Source organism: Lissotriton vulgaris, chromosome 1_1 (genome assembly GCF_964263255.1).
Source record: "Lissotriton vulgaris chromosome 1_1, aLisVul1.2, whole genome shotgun sequence".
Taxonomy (NCBI): Eukaryota; Metazoa; Chordata; class Amphibia; order Caudata; family Salamandridae; genus Lissotriton; species Lissotriton vulgaris.
In genome coordinates, this window is record NC_141685.1 from 1,663,573,754 (window position 1) to 1,663,593,398 (window position 19,645).

Genomic DNA, 19,645 nt, shown 5'->3' on the forward strand with positions numbered 1-19,645 from the left:
CATGCATGAATGATGTATGGATGGATGCATGCATGATGGGTGGATGCATGGTGGATGGATGGGTGGGTGCATGAATGAATGATGTATGGATGCAGGATGGTTGGGTGGATGGATGGGTGGATGCATGAATGATGTATGGATGCATGCATGCATGATGGGCGGATGCATGATGGATGGATGGGTGGATGCATGAATGAATGATGTATGCAGGGTGGATGGATGGATGGATGGATGGATGGATGGGTGGATGTATGCATGATGGGTGGATGCATGATGGATGGATGGGTGGGTGCATGAATGAATGATGTATGGATGCAGGATGGGTGGGTGGATGTATGAATGATGTATGGATGCATGCATGCATGATGGGTGGATACATGATGGATGGATGGATGGGTGGATGCATGAATGAATGATGTATGGATGCAGGGTGGGTGGGTGGATAGATAGATGGGTGGATGCATGAATGATGTATGGATGATTGCAAGGTGGTTCGGGCTCGATCGCTGCGGTGCAATCTGCAAATTAGTTTACGCCTCACCACTTTCAAATGTCACCAGCTGCCCCTGGGTTATCCTTATTACTGCAGTCAAATCCTGTTCACTTTGATGCGGTGCTGAAGTTTCCCAGTCTAACAAACTCCCAATCTGAGCGCGACTGTGTTTGAGCCGGAGCCTCCATGTTAATACACGACAGGGCACCTACACCACTCTCAGTGACGGTCTGTGCGTGCAGTAAAAGGAGGGGGGGGGCTAGGCCCCTGACACTCTAAGAAACAAATCCACACTCTACCAACCATACGGAACCAACATTGCTGTTTTCTCGACCACACTGAGATCGTGAGGGGCATAAAACGCTATAAAAAGCAAATATAGTAGGTAGGGGAATGGATGAGCATATAAAATTGCCCTGTCACCCCGTTAATTGAATTGAAATGTAGAAGTGCAGCTACTCACTAGTTTGAGTACGTTTGTTCCTGAGAAGTGCCGGTACACTCCAACTGAATGTATTGCAGTAGTGCTGAGAAGTGCAGGTACTCCGTACCGGAGAGTACCTGCCAATTTAAAGAACTGGTGCCACCCCTGTTCGTTGTACAGTTTCGGTGCCTCTCTCCCGTCACTCCTCTGGCCTTCTGCTTCAGGGCGCTAGGGTCAGCGGTAACCTGTCCTCGCTGGTGTTTCTAAACTCAGCTGCCACTTGATTTGCAGTTCTCTGATGCGAGGCTGGATCCGAGAGTCTGTGATCTGTCGGTGACCCCATACCATGAGTTTTCCATTAGTGCGGCCTGGGGGAGCGGAAGTATGAGTGACGCTGCCCTCTATGGCACGCCTGGGGCAGGGTTTGTACTGCTGTCAGCCCTGCTCCGGGGACAGTGCAGGGTCGGATTGGGATCACAATTCGGCCCGGGCACGGATGAAAAAAGTGGCCCACATTCAAGAGGCGTGGCATATATTTAAGGGGCGTGGCCCACATTTAAGGGGCGTGCCCTTTCATGAAACACCATTTGCACAGACAAGGAATGAAAGTGGGAGGATACTGTTCTTGCACACGACACAGGGCCAAGGTGACAATGGCCTACATGCTGAGCAACTAAAAAAAATAGCAAGGCCTCTTTTTGTCACAAAAATATTCCAGCCCTCCAGCACAGGAGCACCTGAAAAGCAGCAACGCCCCTGCTATTACTAACCTACTCAGCCCTCCCCAGACCTTCAGCTCAGGAGCACATGAACAGAGGTAAGGCCCCTGCAATTTGTAAATTAATCAACCCTCCGGGCCTTGGGAAAATGTCCTGGCAGGGGAGCACAAAATACAGCTTTCTGGGTCATCCAAGGTAGCCAGGTAGCCAGGGGGGAGGCTGAGGTGAAGCTGGTGCATGGGAAGTGCCTTCCCAATGTGTTCTGGCAGTTTGAGTGTTTACCATTTAGTGTAGTATTACCCTTGTACCTGTGTATGGTACCCTTTTGTAACTTGCACAAGTCACTTTTCTCTTGTAACACACTGTTTGCTCCTCTCACTTTTGTTTGCTTTAGATACTTGCACAAGTGCCACCATTGCCTACGTAACGTTTGTTCTTGTGCTGGAGTGTCTGCCATTAATTGCAGTTTTATACCTCTACTTGTATTTTGTACGCTTTTGTAACCTGCACACATGTCACTTTTTCCTCCTGTAATGTATCGTTTGCCCCTCTTGTATTTTGGTTGCTCACTATTGTCACTTTTGATTCATGTAACTTAACGTTTGCTTTTGTAATTTGTCCACTTATAATTTTCTCCTCATGATTTAATGCTGTTCCTAGTGTGAAGCGCTCCGACACCTTCGGTAAAGTCCGCGCTATATAAAATCGCATAAATAAATAAATAAAACAAAAAAATTCCAAACATCACCAGGCCCCCACAGCAAGACCCATTCTTCCTCGCCCACTGTGCCCTGAATGTGAAGGGCTGTGGGCGAGGTGTTAAGACTAACACCGTTTCTGGGCTGCATGGGCGCCAGGGGGCCGAGGTGCAAATGGCTCGAAGGCCTGAGAAACACCTGGCCCCCAGGGAGGCAGATTATATCTAAACAATCACCCCTGCCCAGCCCAGCCTCAGCTTGATTGCTTGGCAGGGTAGGGGTGAAGGAGAGCCCACAGCTGACAATCCCTGTCTGGCCGCACAGCGAGGCTGCTTTCATTTTCTCAGTCTCTGTCTCCGTGCACTCTGTGGGCCGGTTTTTTTTCCCCCCTTTCCTAGTCCACTCTCTGTGGACTGGGACAGGGGAGAAAAAAAAAAAAACGGCCCACAGAGTGCACTGATGCACCGGCCCTTCGGCCCATTCCCGAATGCCCGCCTTGCCAATCCGCCCCTGGGACAGTGACCACCATACCTAGGAGGACAGGCCGTAGCAAGACCTGTGCTGCTGAGGGGGGAGGGGCAGTCGTCTGGGCGGTGACCCCACCCGCAGGGGCACCCCATGGGCAGGTCCTGTCTGCCGCAAGTGTTGCGGGGGCAGTGTTCCGGTCACTGACCCACCCCCGCAGACTGGGTGGGCCGGGCCTGCGCTGGCAACAGAGCTGCAGCAGGTGTCTGCAGCTCAGACTGACAGACACCAACTCTATGGAGCAGGCATGGACGAGTCGGGCAATGGCGGCAAACAGAAGGGTCAGTTCAGGAGCCGAGAGCTCTTCAGGACTCAGAGGAAGGAGTCTGAGGTGAGCCGAGAGCCTGCACGGGGGGGCGTCCCCATGGGAGGGCGGGACGGGGGTCCGGGAACAGGAAGGCTACAGGGTGATGACGCCACACACAGGCCCTGTACAGAGGGCAGGCAGGAGCCACCCCGAGGACTCCCCGGCCGTGGCACGGGCCAGAGATAGGGAAGCTGGTACAATGACCCACGGAGAAGAGGGCCTGCTCAAAGATGTGTGGGGCAGGGATCACTGCACTGCTATGGAGGGTGCCCTTGGATTGATGTGGTGGTGAGAGGGCTCTCCGTCATACTCTGCTGTTTTTCTGTAATGTGCTCCTTCCATGTGTGTTTGGGATCTATCTATTGTGTTATACTGTGTCCAGTTATCCTTTTATGATATGGTATTAAACTCTGCTATGCTAATACTTTAGACTATGCTATACCGTGCTCTCTGTTTCATGTTGCAGTGTTAGGTCATGCTGTAACATAGTGTGCTTTTTTTCATGCCAGGCTGGGCTATCTCAAGTCGTACTGTTGGGTTCTAGGGGATTTATGGAGCCTCTTGCTTAGTTGTATTGTAGATGTGCGCCTTTAATTCGGGGTTCAGTTACTTGATGTATCAAAAACCTGCCCGTGTCACAGGGAGGACCCGAATAGCCTGCCCTGCGGCTTGGTATTAAACAATGATGAAGCAAATGAAGTCGGGGACATTTCAGAAAGTGTAGAAGACTTGGCAATTTGCAATGTAAATGAAAAAAGTTCCTCCTTTCGTTAGACCACGTCACATTACTCGTAACGTGCTAGAGTGCAGTCCACGTTCTATAACTAGTCATGGTGTATCAATGATGGCGTCTTAAATTAAAAAACGAACCGCATATTTCACGGAGTCTCGTTTAAGTCACTTCAGGGGGCTGGCCGACTAAGGTTCTATAGCTGCAGTTCAAACCTCTCGACATGTGAGTTTCGCTCACTTCTCTGCAGCCGGCCATGAATCTCCTGAGCTGTCTTTCCGGCCTGCCATGTGCTCTTCTGTGGTGGTGACACAGTTGCGCCATAAATAACCAAAGGGGCCGGCGAGCTGATGCTTTGGGTAAAGCAGTCGGCTCGCTTTAGTTTGTAATGTTTATTTTTAGCCTCTCGGCACCTCATGCTGATGTTTCACTCCTTCCGGGAATGCCACTGACAGAATTAGACACCAATGGCTGCTAACGCGGGCGGGCCGCTCTGAAACTCGTGTCCACGTGCCACTCGTGTTTGTAGGTCAGAGGACACGGCCCTGAATGACCGGGTCCTACTCTCCGTCCCCTTCAACCACTGGATGAGGTGTGTGCTCACTGGCGGGCCTCGCGGGCAGCACGTGCTGCGCTTCTTCCGCGCGCCCTCTTCACAGGAGTGTTCTAAGCGCATCATCAAAATCGCACGAGGTTCGAGGCTGGAGAAGTGCTTGGGAATAGTGCTCGCATGCCATTATTTTTCCTTTCTGCGTGTCTTTAGACATGTTTTACTGCTGCTTCTCATATTCATTTGGTAAAGGACGCCATATGCGGGGTTTCCAAGCAGTGTAGGCTATCCGCCCTGTCACCCGCTGGGCTGCTTAACCTGTGATTGTCTGCAAGAATAAGCATTGGCAAAGTCAATAGGTCTCTTCTATGTGAGAGCTATTGGCTTTGCCACTGTGTTTTCGCCAAGTTGTACGGCATGGCTAAAAGTTAGTGTCATGCGGTAGAGTAGGGTGGTGTAGAGGAAAGTGAAGCAGAGTGGCATAGAGTGGAGTGGCATAGGGTAGAGTAACACAGGGTAGTGTGGTATAGGGTGGAGTCTCTTAGAGTGGCATAGAAGTAGCGTATAATAGAGTGATGTACAGTGCACTGGCATAAAGTAAGAGTGGCATACAGTGGAGTCATAGAGTAGAGGGGAGGGGAATGGAGTGGAGAGATGTAGAAGTGCATCAAGTGGAATGATGTAAAGTGGGATAGCGTAGAGTAGGCCAGTTGTGGGTGTAACTAACTAAAATGTCAATAGTGACGGTGGCAACTTAAATAAGAAGCCATATGTCTCTGTTAAAAGTAGGAATGCACACTGCAAGTCCAAGAATAATACCGAAACGCTTATAAAATAAAAATATTGATTTGCAAAAAGACGATGGAAAGCAAAGATGACTAAGAATACATACTTGGTCCATGCTCCAAGTAGGAGCTAACACAAGAAAGGATGGGAAACCTAAGGAAGCTAAGCAACTGAAAGATTGCAAATGAGAGTGGCAACGAAAATAACTCCTGGTATGCAGTGTGTGGGTTGTAAGCCGTTGAGTTGTAAACAGTACATCTCACAGCACAGCGCATGCACTGTGTTGGCGAGCCCTAACAACCGGCCCAGCAGACCATAAAGCAGCCCACAAACAACCAAAAATCTGTCCCACACCTTGACCTCTCAGACCAACCCTTCTGATACTGCCTAATTGTTCTATAATCTAGTCCGATTGTGTGACTATTTGGAATGACCAGACATTTACAAATCAGTGCTGCTTCTTCTACAACAAATCTGCCCTTGCGCTCTGTAGAAAGAGTTCTACTCTACCTGCCACAGTAGGTAATTTTTCTCCTAAGACACTGCTGCACAAATCCATGAGAAGTTTCCTCCCTCAGTCGATCTAATCTTGGATCACTGATGAATAGCCACTGGTCACTGATGAATAGTCACTGGTGAATAGTCACTGGTCGCTGATGAATAGCCACTGGTCGGTATTACTAATATTTTAACTTCAGATGCATCCTGAGGGAAGCCCTTGAGGAAGTTGTGCCAAAATGCTAAAGTACAACATTTCAACACTGTTTTACACTATTTGGAGAACTTTTTACTTTCCCTAAATCTATCCAGGATTAGAGTTGAAAAAGTGTATACTCATTTTAGGCTTTTTCTTTTGGAACAAATAAAAGGATCAACTCAACTGACTGTACAGTACTGACTTATTACATGCTACAACAGTGTCATAATACCCACATGCACCTCCATTAGCCTCTACTCCCCACCCTTCTCCCTCTCAAACACATTTACCCAAACTGAGTAAAAAGACCGCTACCCACTACTTACTCACCTGCTGAACAAAAAAAGTCATCATTAACATTAAATACTGCTAAACAGAAACCTGAAAAACCTATGTACCACACCCCTTGCCCCTCAGACTTGCCCATGTTCTAATACAAACCTAACCCCACTAGTCCTGTGCACTCACCTTCCTGTATTTTGCCTGATCATGTGGCCACCATTTAGTTGGGTAGTAATTACCATGTAGCAACTGAGACGTGGAAGGAAAAGCTGACTTTGTTACTGGGAACAGATTTCAGCGCTTTGGCCATTGTAGTCCTGGCTCTGAAAGCAGAAAAAGTCAATATAGCGCTGCATGGTGACACAACAACCATGTGTAGCCGGGTATGGCTGGCGAAGCCTTAAACCTAGAGTCCCTCTTGACAAAGTATAAGGGTTCCCACAGGGCACTGACTCGTTCGCCCATCCGTCGCACTGCAACATAGGGGGTAATTCCTCCTGCTTCCTCATGAGTTATTCAACTTTCAACATTATACTCCATTAGTTCACTGTTCCTTATTCCCTTCTTCTTGCTTCATTTCAATCAACACGGAGACAGCATATTTACACCGTAGTTCTTATTATTAATTTTTAAATGCCTCTTGTGTGCCCATCCAGGCCTTCAACAACGGCACGTGAAGGTCGAACATCATCCAAAGTAGACTCATTAGTGTCACACCCAATGCATTTCGAGCCAGAAGGCTCTTCGTCAGGGGTTGCTGCAACAAATAAAAAGATCAACTCAACTGACTGTACAGTACTGACTTATTACATGCTACAACAGTGTCATAATACCCAAATGCACCCCCATTAGCCTCTACTCCCCACCCTTCTCCCTCACAAACACCTGTACCCAAACTGAGTAAAAAAACCGCTACCCACTACTTACTCCCCTGCTGAGCAAAAAAAGTCATCACTAACATTAAATACTGCTAAACAGAGACCCGAAAAACCCATGTACCACACCCCTTGCCCCTCAGACTCGCCCATGTTTTAATACAAACCTAACCCCACTACTCCTGTGCACTCCCCTCCCCCTGTTTTGCAGTGCGATGGATGGGTGCGCGAGTCAGTGCCCTGTGGGAGACTTGAATATAAGCTGGGACTTGGGACGGTTTTCAGCATCCGTAAACGCACGCGGTCATGAATACAACTTTTATTAATGATTAATTTAAAGGGACGGTGTGTATTCTCACAACCATTTTGTCTTTTGCTGAAAAAGTAGAAGAGTTGCCATGGGCTGCCACTCGTGAACTCGTTGCCAAAATGAATATATGTACAATTGTGCAAAAGCCTTTTACACCGTATCACAGACCTTGTAAGTCAACACTGACATTGTGACTGCTTTGCTCTAAGTGCATTGCTTTTCCATGACCTCTCCTTAGACTCCCAAATATTACATATGCATATAGATTGATTTGACTGTCGCCCTCCTTCAGCCACTCAAATTCTTGCACTCCGTTGCCTTTTGTGCATGCTTGTTATGCACGTGCAATGAAAGAAATGCATTTCGGGCACAAGTTTAAGCAAGTAGACAAAGAACTTATAAATTAAGTGCAACAAGTACACTTCCAAAATATGCTTTTCTGAAGTCCTACAGAGAAAAACATCCCATTAAGAATCAGACCCACTGCTCCAATATTGAATGCGATTTGGAACAAGCAGGTTGTTGTGACCGCTTTGTTGCATCCTTTGTAGTACAAGCATTGGCAAAGCCGAGACCTGAAAAATGAAACCACTTCTACAAAATTGAAAGGATACATTGCATTAATTATAAGAACAAAAGCTTCCAACTGTATAAAGGCAAATGTTTTAAAGGTTGTAATCTACAAGACAGTTGGAGGTCCATGGCAGGGTGAACTCTCTTGTCCTTGGTAGCATTCGTATTAAAAGAAGTAACTATGTGGATGTTGGAACACGGGTGCCGCAATAATAGATCAGCACGAGAAGTAAACAGCACATAAGTAATCGCACGCTGTTATGAAATAAAATAAATGTCTTGCCAAAGACACATTTGTAAATGGCAGTTCATAAAAAATCTTACATGTAAGCAGATCGGAAGGCCCCCGGCCGTCCTCCGCACACGCCCACCGTGACGCATGGAAAAGGATAAAAAAATGACATCTTGTGCAGAAAATACCTCGAGTTTTGATTAGAAAATGGTATTCATTGGAGCGAAGTCTGCCAGTCTTCTGTGGCAATGACTGCTACTCTCCATCGTGGGCCTGGGATGAAAGTGAACTGGGATTGGGAACGGAACTCCAGGAGGAAGGCGAAGTCTGGCCAAGGGAAGGGGCCAGGGAGACAGCGGCCTTTGGTGCACCTACTGCTTTCTGGACAGCTCCATATTCCTTCGCTGTCTGAGCTCTAACACCAGCCGTATTCCGAGGCTCAGGTCAGCTAATGGCCGGGTGCACAGAGTTGCGGATTGGCCAAAACCTGTCATCAGAAGGCAAGAATTAAGAAAAGGTAAAAAAGCACTATGACCACCTTTTTTCAGATTGAGCCTAGACAGCGCTTGCGCTGTCTGGAAGATCTGTTGTATGTACTTTGTGGGCTCTGGAGATCAGCCCCCTGCTTCCACTTTTGCTTAGGGACTATTTATTTCTGTTCAACTGCCTCTATTTAACTGTCTTGATAGAAAACGACCAGTAGAGGTCAGTAAAAGACAAGAACTGCTTCCTGCTTAAGGACTTTATTTTTTTATTTTTCTGGCAACTGCCTCTATTTACCTTTCTTGATAGAAAACGACCAGCAGGGATCAGTAAAATACCAGAATCACTTTAGCATTCCCTAGATTCCAGGCCATAGAATCATGTCTTCCATGAGCACCCGTAGGCAATAATATTTTTTTCAAATCTTCTATTTTCACTGATATGACCACCAAAGCCCCCAATTTTAAATTAAAAAAAGAGCTTTGTACTATAGCATCTCCCGTTGATAGGCAATATCGCTCCCCCTGTGTTCCCGTACCTGGCATGTTTCGCAGTATGGTGCTTACTTTCCCTCCATGTTAAAAAACAGAAGATATTTCAGCACCCAGGCTAATGTGCTGAATAGCTAAATTCATATAAGGTCCCAAAGGCTAAAACCGATTGCATTGAAAATGCTTGTTTTTAGTATGGTGAGTGGGGTGCCAACATGAAAACAGGAGTGAGGGGCAACATGGAAAATGGGTGGAAGGGAAGAAGTAATTGTGACAATGTGAGGAAGGAAGGGGGCAGATGAACAGGGCAGAATCAACTGCAAAATATGTACTCCTGTAGAGTGCGTCAAGCAAAGGAAAAAAATAGCTCCCAAAAGTGCAAGCAGTGTAAGGACTCTACTACTTGGGAAGTTCCAATGGCATAGCTGCCCAACAGGGTGAACAGGATTCAAGCAATTGAAATAGACAATGAAGAAAACCAATGGTAAGTAATGTGTGACCTCCAAGTCCACTAACTGTTAAGAAAATGTCTCGAAGGGACAGCGCATACGTTGTCTAGCCACGACCTGAACACAAGCAGAAAGTACGGAACTAAATGTTATTTTGCATTTCACAACTATGCACTTTCGCACTAAGGCATATAATACCATCATCTTCAATGAGAAGCATGTTGCATTATGGGGCTTGTAGTATTACCTTTAAAAGTTTCTTCATGGACTTAAAACCCCAGCATACAATGAGCTGTTGACTGAAAAGACAGAATTGGGCACTTGTCAGTTACGTTTTAAAATTTTACAAAGTTGCCGACTCCATTAAAAAAATTGCTTGTTTCACATGTAAATTCAAAAGTAAACTCTGTGCACATATTTTGTGAGGGTTTATTCTCTGTCATATTATGTATTAAAATAAACATTGGAAAAGTGAATCTTTTTTTTTAATTATGTGTAGTAGAAAGTTCTACGAGCTTCACTGAACAATAAAGAAACAACATGTATAGCAGCAGCGCAACCTTCCATAACACAAGTAAAAAGTTAACCGGTGGAATTAGCAGTATGAACAAAACATGATTCTATCACACAATACAAGACAGGTACAACACAGATAACTAGCACATTAAAGAGGGAGTGAGAGGAGTTAAAGACTGTTGTACGATTTCAATAAACTTAGAAGAGATACAAATCTCCTAGTAGAAAGAGCGAAATCTATTATGGAATTAACATACATTCATGTAATGTTATAGGATATTTCCAATACACATGCCCTAAGCTGGTTGATGTTGTGCTGTTTTTCAACGAAGTGCGTGGCTACTGTTGATTTCGATGATTGTGTTCTTATGTTACTCTTGTGCTCGTTGAGCCGAACTTTAAACTTTCTTTCCGTGTGGCCTACGTAAACGCTGCCACATGGGCATTTTAGTAAGTACACTATGTTGGTTGTATCGCATGTGGCGTTCACTCTTAGGGGTATTTTATGTCCTTTCATCGGGTGATTGATGCTTGCACCCTTCATAATGTTGTGGCAGTTTCCACAATTTAGACACGGTTCTGTTCCTTTGAAGGTCCGTTGACCTGACTTTTGTGTCGGTGTTTTTAGCAGTTCTCCAATGTTTTTACCCCTCGTATGAGCAAAGAGTGGTTCCTCATCGAATATGCCTTTGAAGTCTGTTTCTAGTTTTACTATCTGCCAGTTTTTGTGAATTATTCTTTTAAATTGAGCACTTACGTTTGAAAATTTGCTGACGCAGGTTATCCGTGGTTTTTTCTCTGTTTGTTTGTAGGTCAGTAATTCAGTTCTAGTTTTCTTTTGAGCTCTCTCTTTAGATTTTTTGATGATATCCTCCGGGTAACCCCGTGATAAGAATCTGTTGCCCATTATGTTCAGTTGCTCTTGGCGATCATCATCTCCCGAGACCAATCTCATAACCCTGAGGAATTGCGAGTAGGGAAGATGAGTTTTAAGTGACTGTGGGTGATGACTCTTATATTGTAACAAATTATTTCTGTCAGTTGGTTTCCGATAGAGGTTTGTTATGAAGGTGTTATTCTTTTTGGTAATTTCTACGTCCAAGAATTGTATAGTGGTTTGATTGATGTTCCAGGTGAATTTTATTCTGTCATTCTAGTTATCCAGAATTTCTAGTTGTTGTTCTAGAGATGCTTGCGTTCCCTTCCATACTAGGAAGATGTCGTCTATGAATCTCACGTAGGTGAGAAGATGAGTGGCCCATTCCTGGTTGTTGTAGATATGTTCCTCTTCAAAAGATCCCATGAACAAATTGGCATACGCCGGCGCGGCGCAATTGCCCATTGAAGTTCCATTCAGTTGGATGAACCAACGATTGTTATAGGTGAAGTAGCTGTTCAAACAAGGTGAGAAGTGGCGGGGACCACCTCCATAGAGTTAACCGTTATTCACTGATTTGTAGGGGTAGCGCCCACAGTAACATGCAACTAGCGCGTAACTTAGTAGCAAACCTCAAGTGTTTACAAACTTACAGAGTACTCGATACACTCACGGATAATGGTCACATTTGACATAAGGAGGGCAACTTAGTCTATAGGTAAAACTCGACTTCACAGCGCGTAGAAATGTTGTTTATTTTGATACATGCACTGAGAAAATGTTTTGTTTATTTAAATTGTAGACGTTCCCTGACGAAGGTGTGGTCAAACACCGAAATGCATTGGAACACGGATAGTCTTGAATTTTGAAATGCATGAAAAGTGAATAAAGTAACCTTTGGATTTTGAACTAAAGGAGTATATGGAGTAATACTTTTGGAAAAAACTTATAGATTGAACTGCTGAAGCAAAACCACGCTGGAGATTCCAGCAAACATATACTGGTGCCTAGGGTGATACACTTATGAAGTAATAAGTGTGCAGCTAGAAGTCTTTTGGCAAGGCTGTCAGCACATGCAGCACTTTTGTTTTGCAGGGAAAGTCACTGTAAACGTAACCTGCACTATGAAACATTCCACGCCCACACTGCTAAGCCATGCATGCTGCTGCCTGGGTGTGGGGATCAGAAGTTCATAAGCCTTGAGACTGCAAATCCTGCTCCTAACAGCAAAGCATCTCTTGCCTCACCACCAGCGCCAACAGGGCAGTTGCATTGAGGCGGTGATGGCTGGGTCCAATAATTGTGAACAGCCCCGTTCTTTGTTGTATCCTGTCTGCAAATGCTGTATCATGGAGGCTGAGGAGAACAGCTCTTAGCTCATCCTGGACATACTGTCGTACTGCAAGTGTCACTGACTGACACTTTATAGCTGATTTTTGTTTTTACATAAAATGCATTTGGATTTTTTCACTTTAGCACCCTAGAGTACAGCACTGCACTGAGTGGCCTTTAACATAATTAGCTAACCATACTGCTGTGACAGTTTATAAATGGCTGAAGAGACAAGTCACTTGTTATGTTTCTCCTATATAAGCCGTTACTTTTTTTGATAAATTATGGCCTTTTACACCTCACACAAGAAAAAGAGATTGTTGTATTGTGCGAATTATTTGAAGGTGCTCTAAGATGTGATGTTCTTGGACACGGAGGGGCAGGGAAGAAAAGTAATTGCCTTGGTTCACACTGTTTGGTCAAGCTTGGAAGCCAGGATTGAAACCAGGTTTACTGAATAGACATTATGAGATTCTGATCCTGGATGCATATCACATTTTTTTACCCCTACTGCCCTGATGACAATTTTTTAGTGAACCAGGAGGCAAGTCAGTTCGCTTGTACCACCTATACAAGCCCTTTATTGCTGTTATAGATGCAGCACATTGTCAATTACTTACAAGCTTGTATTGTACAAGTTCACTTTCAGTCCCATTCCCTGAGTCTCCAGAAATGCTCCAGAAGTCTGTGTTATCACTCTCCAAGTCTTCAGGTAAGGGTGGAAAACACAAGAAGTTGATGTGAGTTTCTGCTCCCTCGCTTCACTCTCATTCACCTGATTCTGCAGCTTGTTCCGGCACAACCCAAGTTTCCAGGGCCTTCATCCATGCTGTGTCAGATTGAAGAGCTCTGTGCAGCCATGCCCTGGCTCTTTGAATTCCTGCAGACTCCGTCTGGCGTTCTTTCGGACTCCAAGGAGCTGAAAGACCTTACACCTGGGTTATCACCTGTGGGTTCACCCTCGGCGCCAAGTGGACCCTCCACTCTTACCCTGACTCCGGCTCTTATACTGACCACGCTGCCAGCTCAACAGTCCAGGCCAGTCGACGCCGATACCAACATCGCCATCTGAAGAAGCTGTCCTGAATGTCCTCTGCAACACTGACTCGATGCCGGTCTGACCTCATTGAGCTCAAATCCACTGAGGCACCACTTACCCCTGCCTGGCTTGCAACAGCCTAGAAAACATTCTTCCCATTCCCTTTTTTGGACTGACTCTGTTAATGATTATGAACCAGGTGATGAGTTCACCCAATCCTGCCAAGATGACACTTAGTAAAAGGGCTTGAAGGAGTCTAGTGGCCTCAACACCGCCCGAAGACACCTCTTATTCTCCTCTTGGATCGGCCACAGAAGACTCTGCTTCCTGTTCTATAGTGATGTGGAGAATGGCAAAGTACTTGACCTCCAGCGCCCTACCTTAAAGGGTAAAACAAATATCTTAATGGAGATCCTCCAAACCAGGCAAGCATCCTCTGAGCCCCTCCCTTACTTTATTGAGGCATGAGGGTGTGGGACAAACCTTGCTCTGGCTTCCCAGTCAATAGACAAGTTGCCAGGGGCATCGCCCTGTTCTGGGTACCCAGATTTTCTTTTACATCACCCTTCACATGAAAGTCTAGTGTGAAAGCTACCACCAGCTGCTCTAATCCAAAACACATTACTCGCCACTCCCCCTGATAGGCAAAGCATTTTCAGTTTGCTTTGTTCCCCTTTGGTCACAGCAGTGCTCTTTAGGTGGACACGAAAGTGATGGCAGTGGTGCCAGCTCACCTTCGGAGGTCTGGGGTGCAATTCTCCCCCTATCTCAACCACCGACTGCTGGAGGCAGGCTCACTCTAGTCAGCCGTCAACCACCTTCAGACTACAGCGAACCTCCGGTCATCTTTGGGGTTAACTATAAATAAAAAATGTTCCAAAGTCACACCTGACTCCCTCTCAGGTGCTCCCCTTCACCAGAGCCGTTCTCGACACTGCTCAGTTTTGTGCCTTTCCCCAGGGAAGATAAGTCATCCTTGGTCCTGGATTTCAGTAAGGTTGACTCTCAGGCTGCTGGGACTGATGTCCTTCTGCATCCTGCCGGTCCTGCACTCCAGGTGGCTTATGTGGGCCCTGCATTGGGGTCTGAAGGTCCATGTGCCCAACATCAAGTGGACCTCTCCGACCACATTCAGATTTCAGAGAAGACTGTGAGCGAGCTACAAAAGTGGTTAATGGACCACAAATGAATTAGTGAGAGACCCCTCTCCCTTCCCCATCGAGAGCTGCCAGTGGTGACTTTGCATTGGTTCTGGGTTGAGGCAGCAACCTGGGGGAGGTAGAGATCAGAGGCTTCTGGTCTCCGGCAGAGTTTCCATCTCCACATCAACTGTCTGGAGCGGAGGGTGAACCGCTTGATGTTGAAAGCCCTCCTGTCCTCCATCAAGGGGAGGCTGGTTAAGGTTCTCACAGACAACAGTACCCCCATGTGGTACTGCAACAGACAGGTGGGAGTGGGGGTTACAGATCCTGTGCCAGAAGGCTCAGTGGCTCTGGAAATGGCAAACCACAAAGGAAGTTTCCTGGTGGTGGGCCGCCGGGCAGGATCATTGACTGCCAGGGTGGACAAGCTCAGCCAAAAGTACTTAACGGTTCACATATGGCAACTCCATAGGGAGGTGGCGCAAGGTCTCTTCTGTGAATGGGGAGAACCTTGGCTCCATCTGTTCCACACAGCTGAGAAAGCGCAGTGTCAGCACTTCTACACGTTGGAGTTTCCTAGGGGTCTCTTACTCAGAGAAGTGTTCCAGCTTGATTGGGACTCCTGTATGCCCATCACCAAAACCACTCCAGCCCTGAATTTTCAAGAGGCTCAGGACTGACCAGGCCCAAGCCATCCTAGTGACTCCAGATTGGGCATGGAGTGTATGGTATCCAGAAATCCTGGGATTAAGCATATGTCCTCCGATCAGGTTGCCCATCCCTGAGGACCTTTTGTCAGAGCAACAAGATTGCATCTGGGGTTTTACCTTCTTCATCTTCATCTTCGGTGATTGAGCAGCGACAGCTGAACACTTTCAAACTTCCCCTGGAGGTGGTTAGTGTAATATTGACAGCAAGGCGGCCCTCAGCAAAAACTGGAGACGCCTGCATTGGGACAAATGTTTGGCTTGCTGCAACACATGCCAGACTAATCCCCTTCAGGTCAAGTTATCTGATGTTCTGTTTGAGTTTCTGTTGCCCAGCAAGGCTTTTGCTTTGGGCAAAGTTAAGAGTTAACTTTGGAACCTTTCGGCCTTCTTACAGTTGCCGATGTCAGCTCTTGTTATTTAAGTCATCAGTTGGGATTTGATTTTTAAAACGCTGCAATATGTTTCCCCCTTCTTCTTTTCTCATGCGCCAATAGGACCTTGATCTAGTCCTGACTTATCTGATGTCCACTCTGTTCGAGCCACTTCACAGCTGTTATTTGAGGCTCCTCACTATCAAGGTCTTGCCTAGCCAGTGCATAGGCTGTTTCTTTGAAACATAACAGTAGGCTTAGAGGCTGCCATTGCTTACCATTTGTTGGTTTCATTGTCAATCTCATTTGCTTGCTACCTATTGGTCAGGTGCTATAGGCTTCCTTCCTGTTTGTATGTTTGTCCCTCCACAGGAACATGAAGGCATTTCTTGTGTCCTTCCACTGCTCAGTTTAAGAGCTAGTTTTCTCTTTGGGTATAAACACTCTACCAGAGTGTGTCTTTTTCAGCTGGCTCCCTTGTATACTTCTCCTATGTCTGTGTCCCTCCCATGTCCATGTTACTTGCCAACACCCACCCGCCTTCCCGACCTCCATCATCATAGTTGCAAGGCACCACCTGTCCTAGTTTGTTCTTGTTGCTTGCCCTCACTCACTCTGTTGTCTGTGTTGTTGCCTACCAGAACAGTAGCTGCCTCCTGCTCTACCTCTTTCCATTGTCTGTGTTGTTGCTTGACATTACCTTCCCTTCCTCCTTCTCTTCCCCCTTCTCTTGTCCGTGATGTTGCTTCCCTCAGTTCCCCACCTTTGGTTGTCCATCAGCTTGTCCACCTCCAAACCTCCATAGTCCGCGTGCTTGCTCTCAGCCTATCCCTTCTACTGCTGTTGTCTATGTTGCTCCCCAAATCGTCCTCAGGCTCTCCCTCAATTTTGCCTCCTGCCCCGCAATTAAAAAGAAGCGCTAGGACATGACCAGCGATGGCCGCATCATAGTGCTTATTTCCCACAACTTCTGTTAACCCCCGCATATACTCTATCTCCCTTCATATTGCCTCCCTGTCCTGCCAGCAAGAACAAACAAGCATTTGCAACTGAATAGGTCCTGCATTTACGCAAGTTTGAGCTATTGACATTGCAAATAACAGTACCTTTTATTTTAAAAACATAAATAAAAGGCCCTGTCATTTATAATGCCAATGGCTTAAACTTCCTTAACTGAGCGACCTATTGCATTGCAAATGCTTGTTTTCTGAGGTGGAAGAGCAGACCCGAGGAATATGGAGAGCTTTTCATCCGTGGAAGACTAGATATAAAACAAAATCTACATGTTTGCTGAACAGAAGTGCTACAGAGGAACCAACTCCACTAATGCGTTCTGCCTGGCTAGCGGCTCAAGTACAACAATCCAGAATAGTTCGTATTTTGGGGGGGGTGGGGGCAGGAGGGGGTGTTCTTTAACGTGTTTCACTTCTGTTTGAGGAAACTGACAAGAGACCAAACAAAGCGCAATATTTAACCGAGCAAGCAACTTAATACAGTTTAAATAAAACATGAAATTGGTAAAACGTGTAAGAACCCGTTGAATGGAGCGCATGCTGCTAGTGTGACGCTGTCCAAGGTGTGTCCAGTAAAGGGGTCCGCAGGGTACAACCTTTTCAAGGTGGGCAGACGGTCAGCAGAGCCTTTAAATAAATCACCTACTTCCATACAGTCAAGGCCTACTCAGAAAAGTAGGGCCCTGTTTATGAAGGCATTATAAACTGAATTTGACTGCATTTGTGGAAATACAAAGCTCAATAGGTCAAGTTTATAGCGTTAAAACATAACCTTCCAGGCACGCGCCGGAGGCGGAGTCAGAAAAGAGGTACATTTCTCCACACACCAGTCCGAGTTGAAGGCTTCTCTAGGCGAAGGGTTGCACATGGACTCCCGTGCAAATGAAATAGTGTGCCTTTTTGTTTGTATCAAATCATTTACACACCTACGCCCCCGTCTACTTTACATGTGACTGGTGCTAAGGGGACTGTTGTCGGCCATTTCTGTTGTAGTTCCCGTGCCAGTGTGGAGGACAGAGACATGCGGACACATCCCAGAGAATAAAGTGCCTAGTAGACAATACTACTGGGGTAGAGAGCACGTAGTGGTTTTCCTGCACCGTGGCGGGTACTGGCAGCGGGCTCTTGGAGCAGGCCATGGCCGCCACCAGCGATGAGAAGCCCGGGTAGGAGGCCAGCAGCCTTTCTGAGAAGGCTGTGTGTATCCGCAGGTGTCCCAGCAGCTCCTGGGAGGATGGGAAGCGCTTGTTGCGCGGCCCGCTGGACGCACCCAGTTGCAGACGTGCGGCTGCGGCTCGTTGGGCAGCAAGAAGCCGTAAATGCATAATAAAAATAAATAAAGTGATCGCTGTGTCCCCAGTGGACGGCGCGCTCATTAAAGGACACCCAGTTGCAAACGTGTGGCTGCGGCTCGTTGGGCAGCATGAAGCCGTAAATGCAAAATAAAAATCAATAAAGTGAGTGCGGTGTCCCCAGCGGTCGCCACGCTCATTAAAGTAATAAAAAAAATACACTTTACAGCGCATAGAACTGCAGCCGCCGTGGTGCCCATTAGTGTCCCTTTCCCAAATAGTGTGTGCTTACCGACATGAAGGAGACCGTGTAAAGCAGCAAGTAAACAATCGAGTCCGGATGGGCGGGCCCAAAATGAGACAGTGCGGTATCAAACAAGCCTCATTTTCAACCAGACGCCAAGGTTTGTGTAACACGTTAGCCAATAAGATTGATAGGCGGGGCTTCAAGTCCCCTTCTGGAAACGTATCAATTACAATAAGCCTCGCAGAGCGAGGAGCACATGCGCGCTCCAGCGCTAGGTTTGCAAGACCCAAAAAGTGCGGGCTGTGTAATACCACTTTAAATTTTTTTATTGTTTTAGTGTCAGCTATGCTGCACAGAAATTGCGCTGCAGAACAGCAAGGCTAAAAGACACTGGCAAAGCCAATAGCTTTCCCGTAGGCAAGACCTATTGGCTCTTCCATTGTTTATTTGTGTTGTATATCTGCTGGTCATAAATGTTTCTTAAAATGTACAGAAATATTTTGGGGTTTTGTTTTGGGTTTCTCAGGCCAGTGGATACAGATATCTCTGTGAGTTCCCCTACAGGTATGTGATATTCGTATTGTGAGAAGAATAAAGCTTGCATCTATTGTGAAGATTTTTTTTTTTTGTTTTGGCTTGTGAAGTATAATGTCATTAGGTCGAACATACCAGAGAGCCCTGCTGTCTTGTTGCAAAACGCATATTGTCGGCTTACCAAGAAAATAGGTGGTAAATAAAAAGAGAAAAAAATTGCCCGTGTCATTTTATAGGCCCACAGAATGACGCAGGCTTTTAAAAACTTTTCTTTAGCCATGCTGCACAGCATTGGGGATGCTGTGCATCATGGCTAAAAACCATGGGCAAAGCCGATCGGTCGCAAACACGAGTTCTATTGGCTTTGCAATGCTTGTTTTTTAATATGATTTAGGAGCCGACAAGGTTTATGGTTTAAACCAGTACCCTAAGTAAGCATGACCTAAGCAGCCATAGAACTGAGACCACTAGTCTCCCAGATAGCATTAGGAGTTTAAAATGAAAGGCCATGACTGGAAAAAGGTATACCCGATGACATGGAGTCCTTTGGTATCATCACAAATACGTGTTTCTCTAATGAGATTAATTTGGAAAGGGCCCTGAGGAATGTGCAGCTTTTTCCAAGCTCATCATTGTTCACTGTTGCAATTACATTTTCACAGAAGAGTTCCCGGATTTTAGTGCACTCTGCCCTCCCCTTTTGTTGCAACTGTGTCACATTTCTAGGTGACGTGTACGTCTCTCAGCTGACATACTTGTAAACAAACTTCATTGCACAGCTGAACTCATTGGTTCCCACGCGCTCTCTTTCAGTCTCGATGCACCCTGGCCCAGAAATGAGCACTCGGGGCTATTACCTTAGTGTGGCTCACTGGTTAGAGGCGGCAGACCCGAGAGCAGAGGACGGCCCGGGACCAGGGTTCGATTCCCGGCGCGGCAGGTTTCTGG

At 46.3% G+C, this 19,645-nt stretch overlaps 1 protein-coding gene across 2 annotated transcripts in view; it reads left to right on the plus strand.

Moving 5' to 3' along the window:
* Nucleotides 1–2,939: 2,939 nt before the first annotated feature.
* The window catches only part of STRIP2 (striatin interacting protein 2), a 184,855-nt gene continuing 168,149 nt past the window's right edge, over nucleotides 2,940–19,645 (plus strand). The window contains exon 1 of one of the 2 annotated variants that reach the window (XM_086918897.1): nucleotides 2,940–3,190. In XM_086918897.1, coding sequence (XP_086775023.1) covers nucleotides 3,107–3,190 — 84 coding nt within the window. In that variant the 5' untranslated portion in view covers nucleotides 2,940–3,106. The remainder of the gene's footprint in view (nucleotides 3,191–19,645) is intronic. The other variant, XM_086918898.1, reaches the window with a different exon arrangement.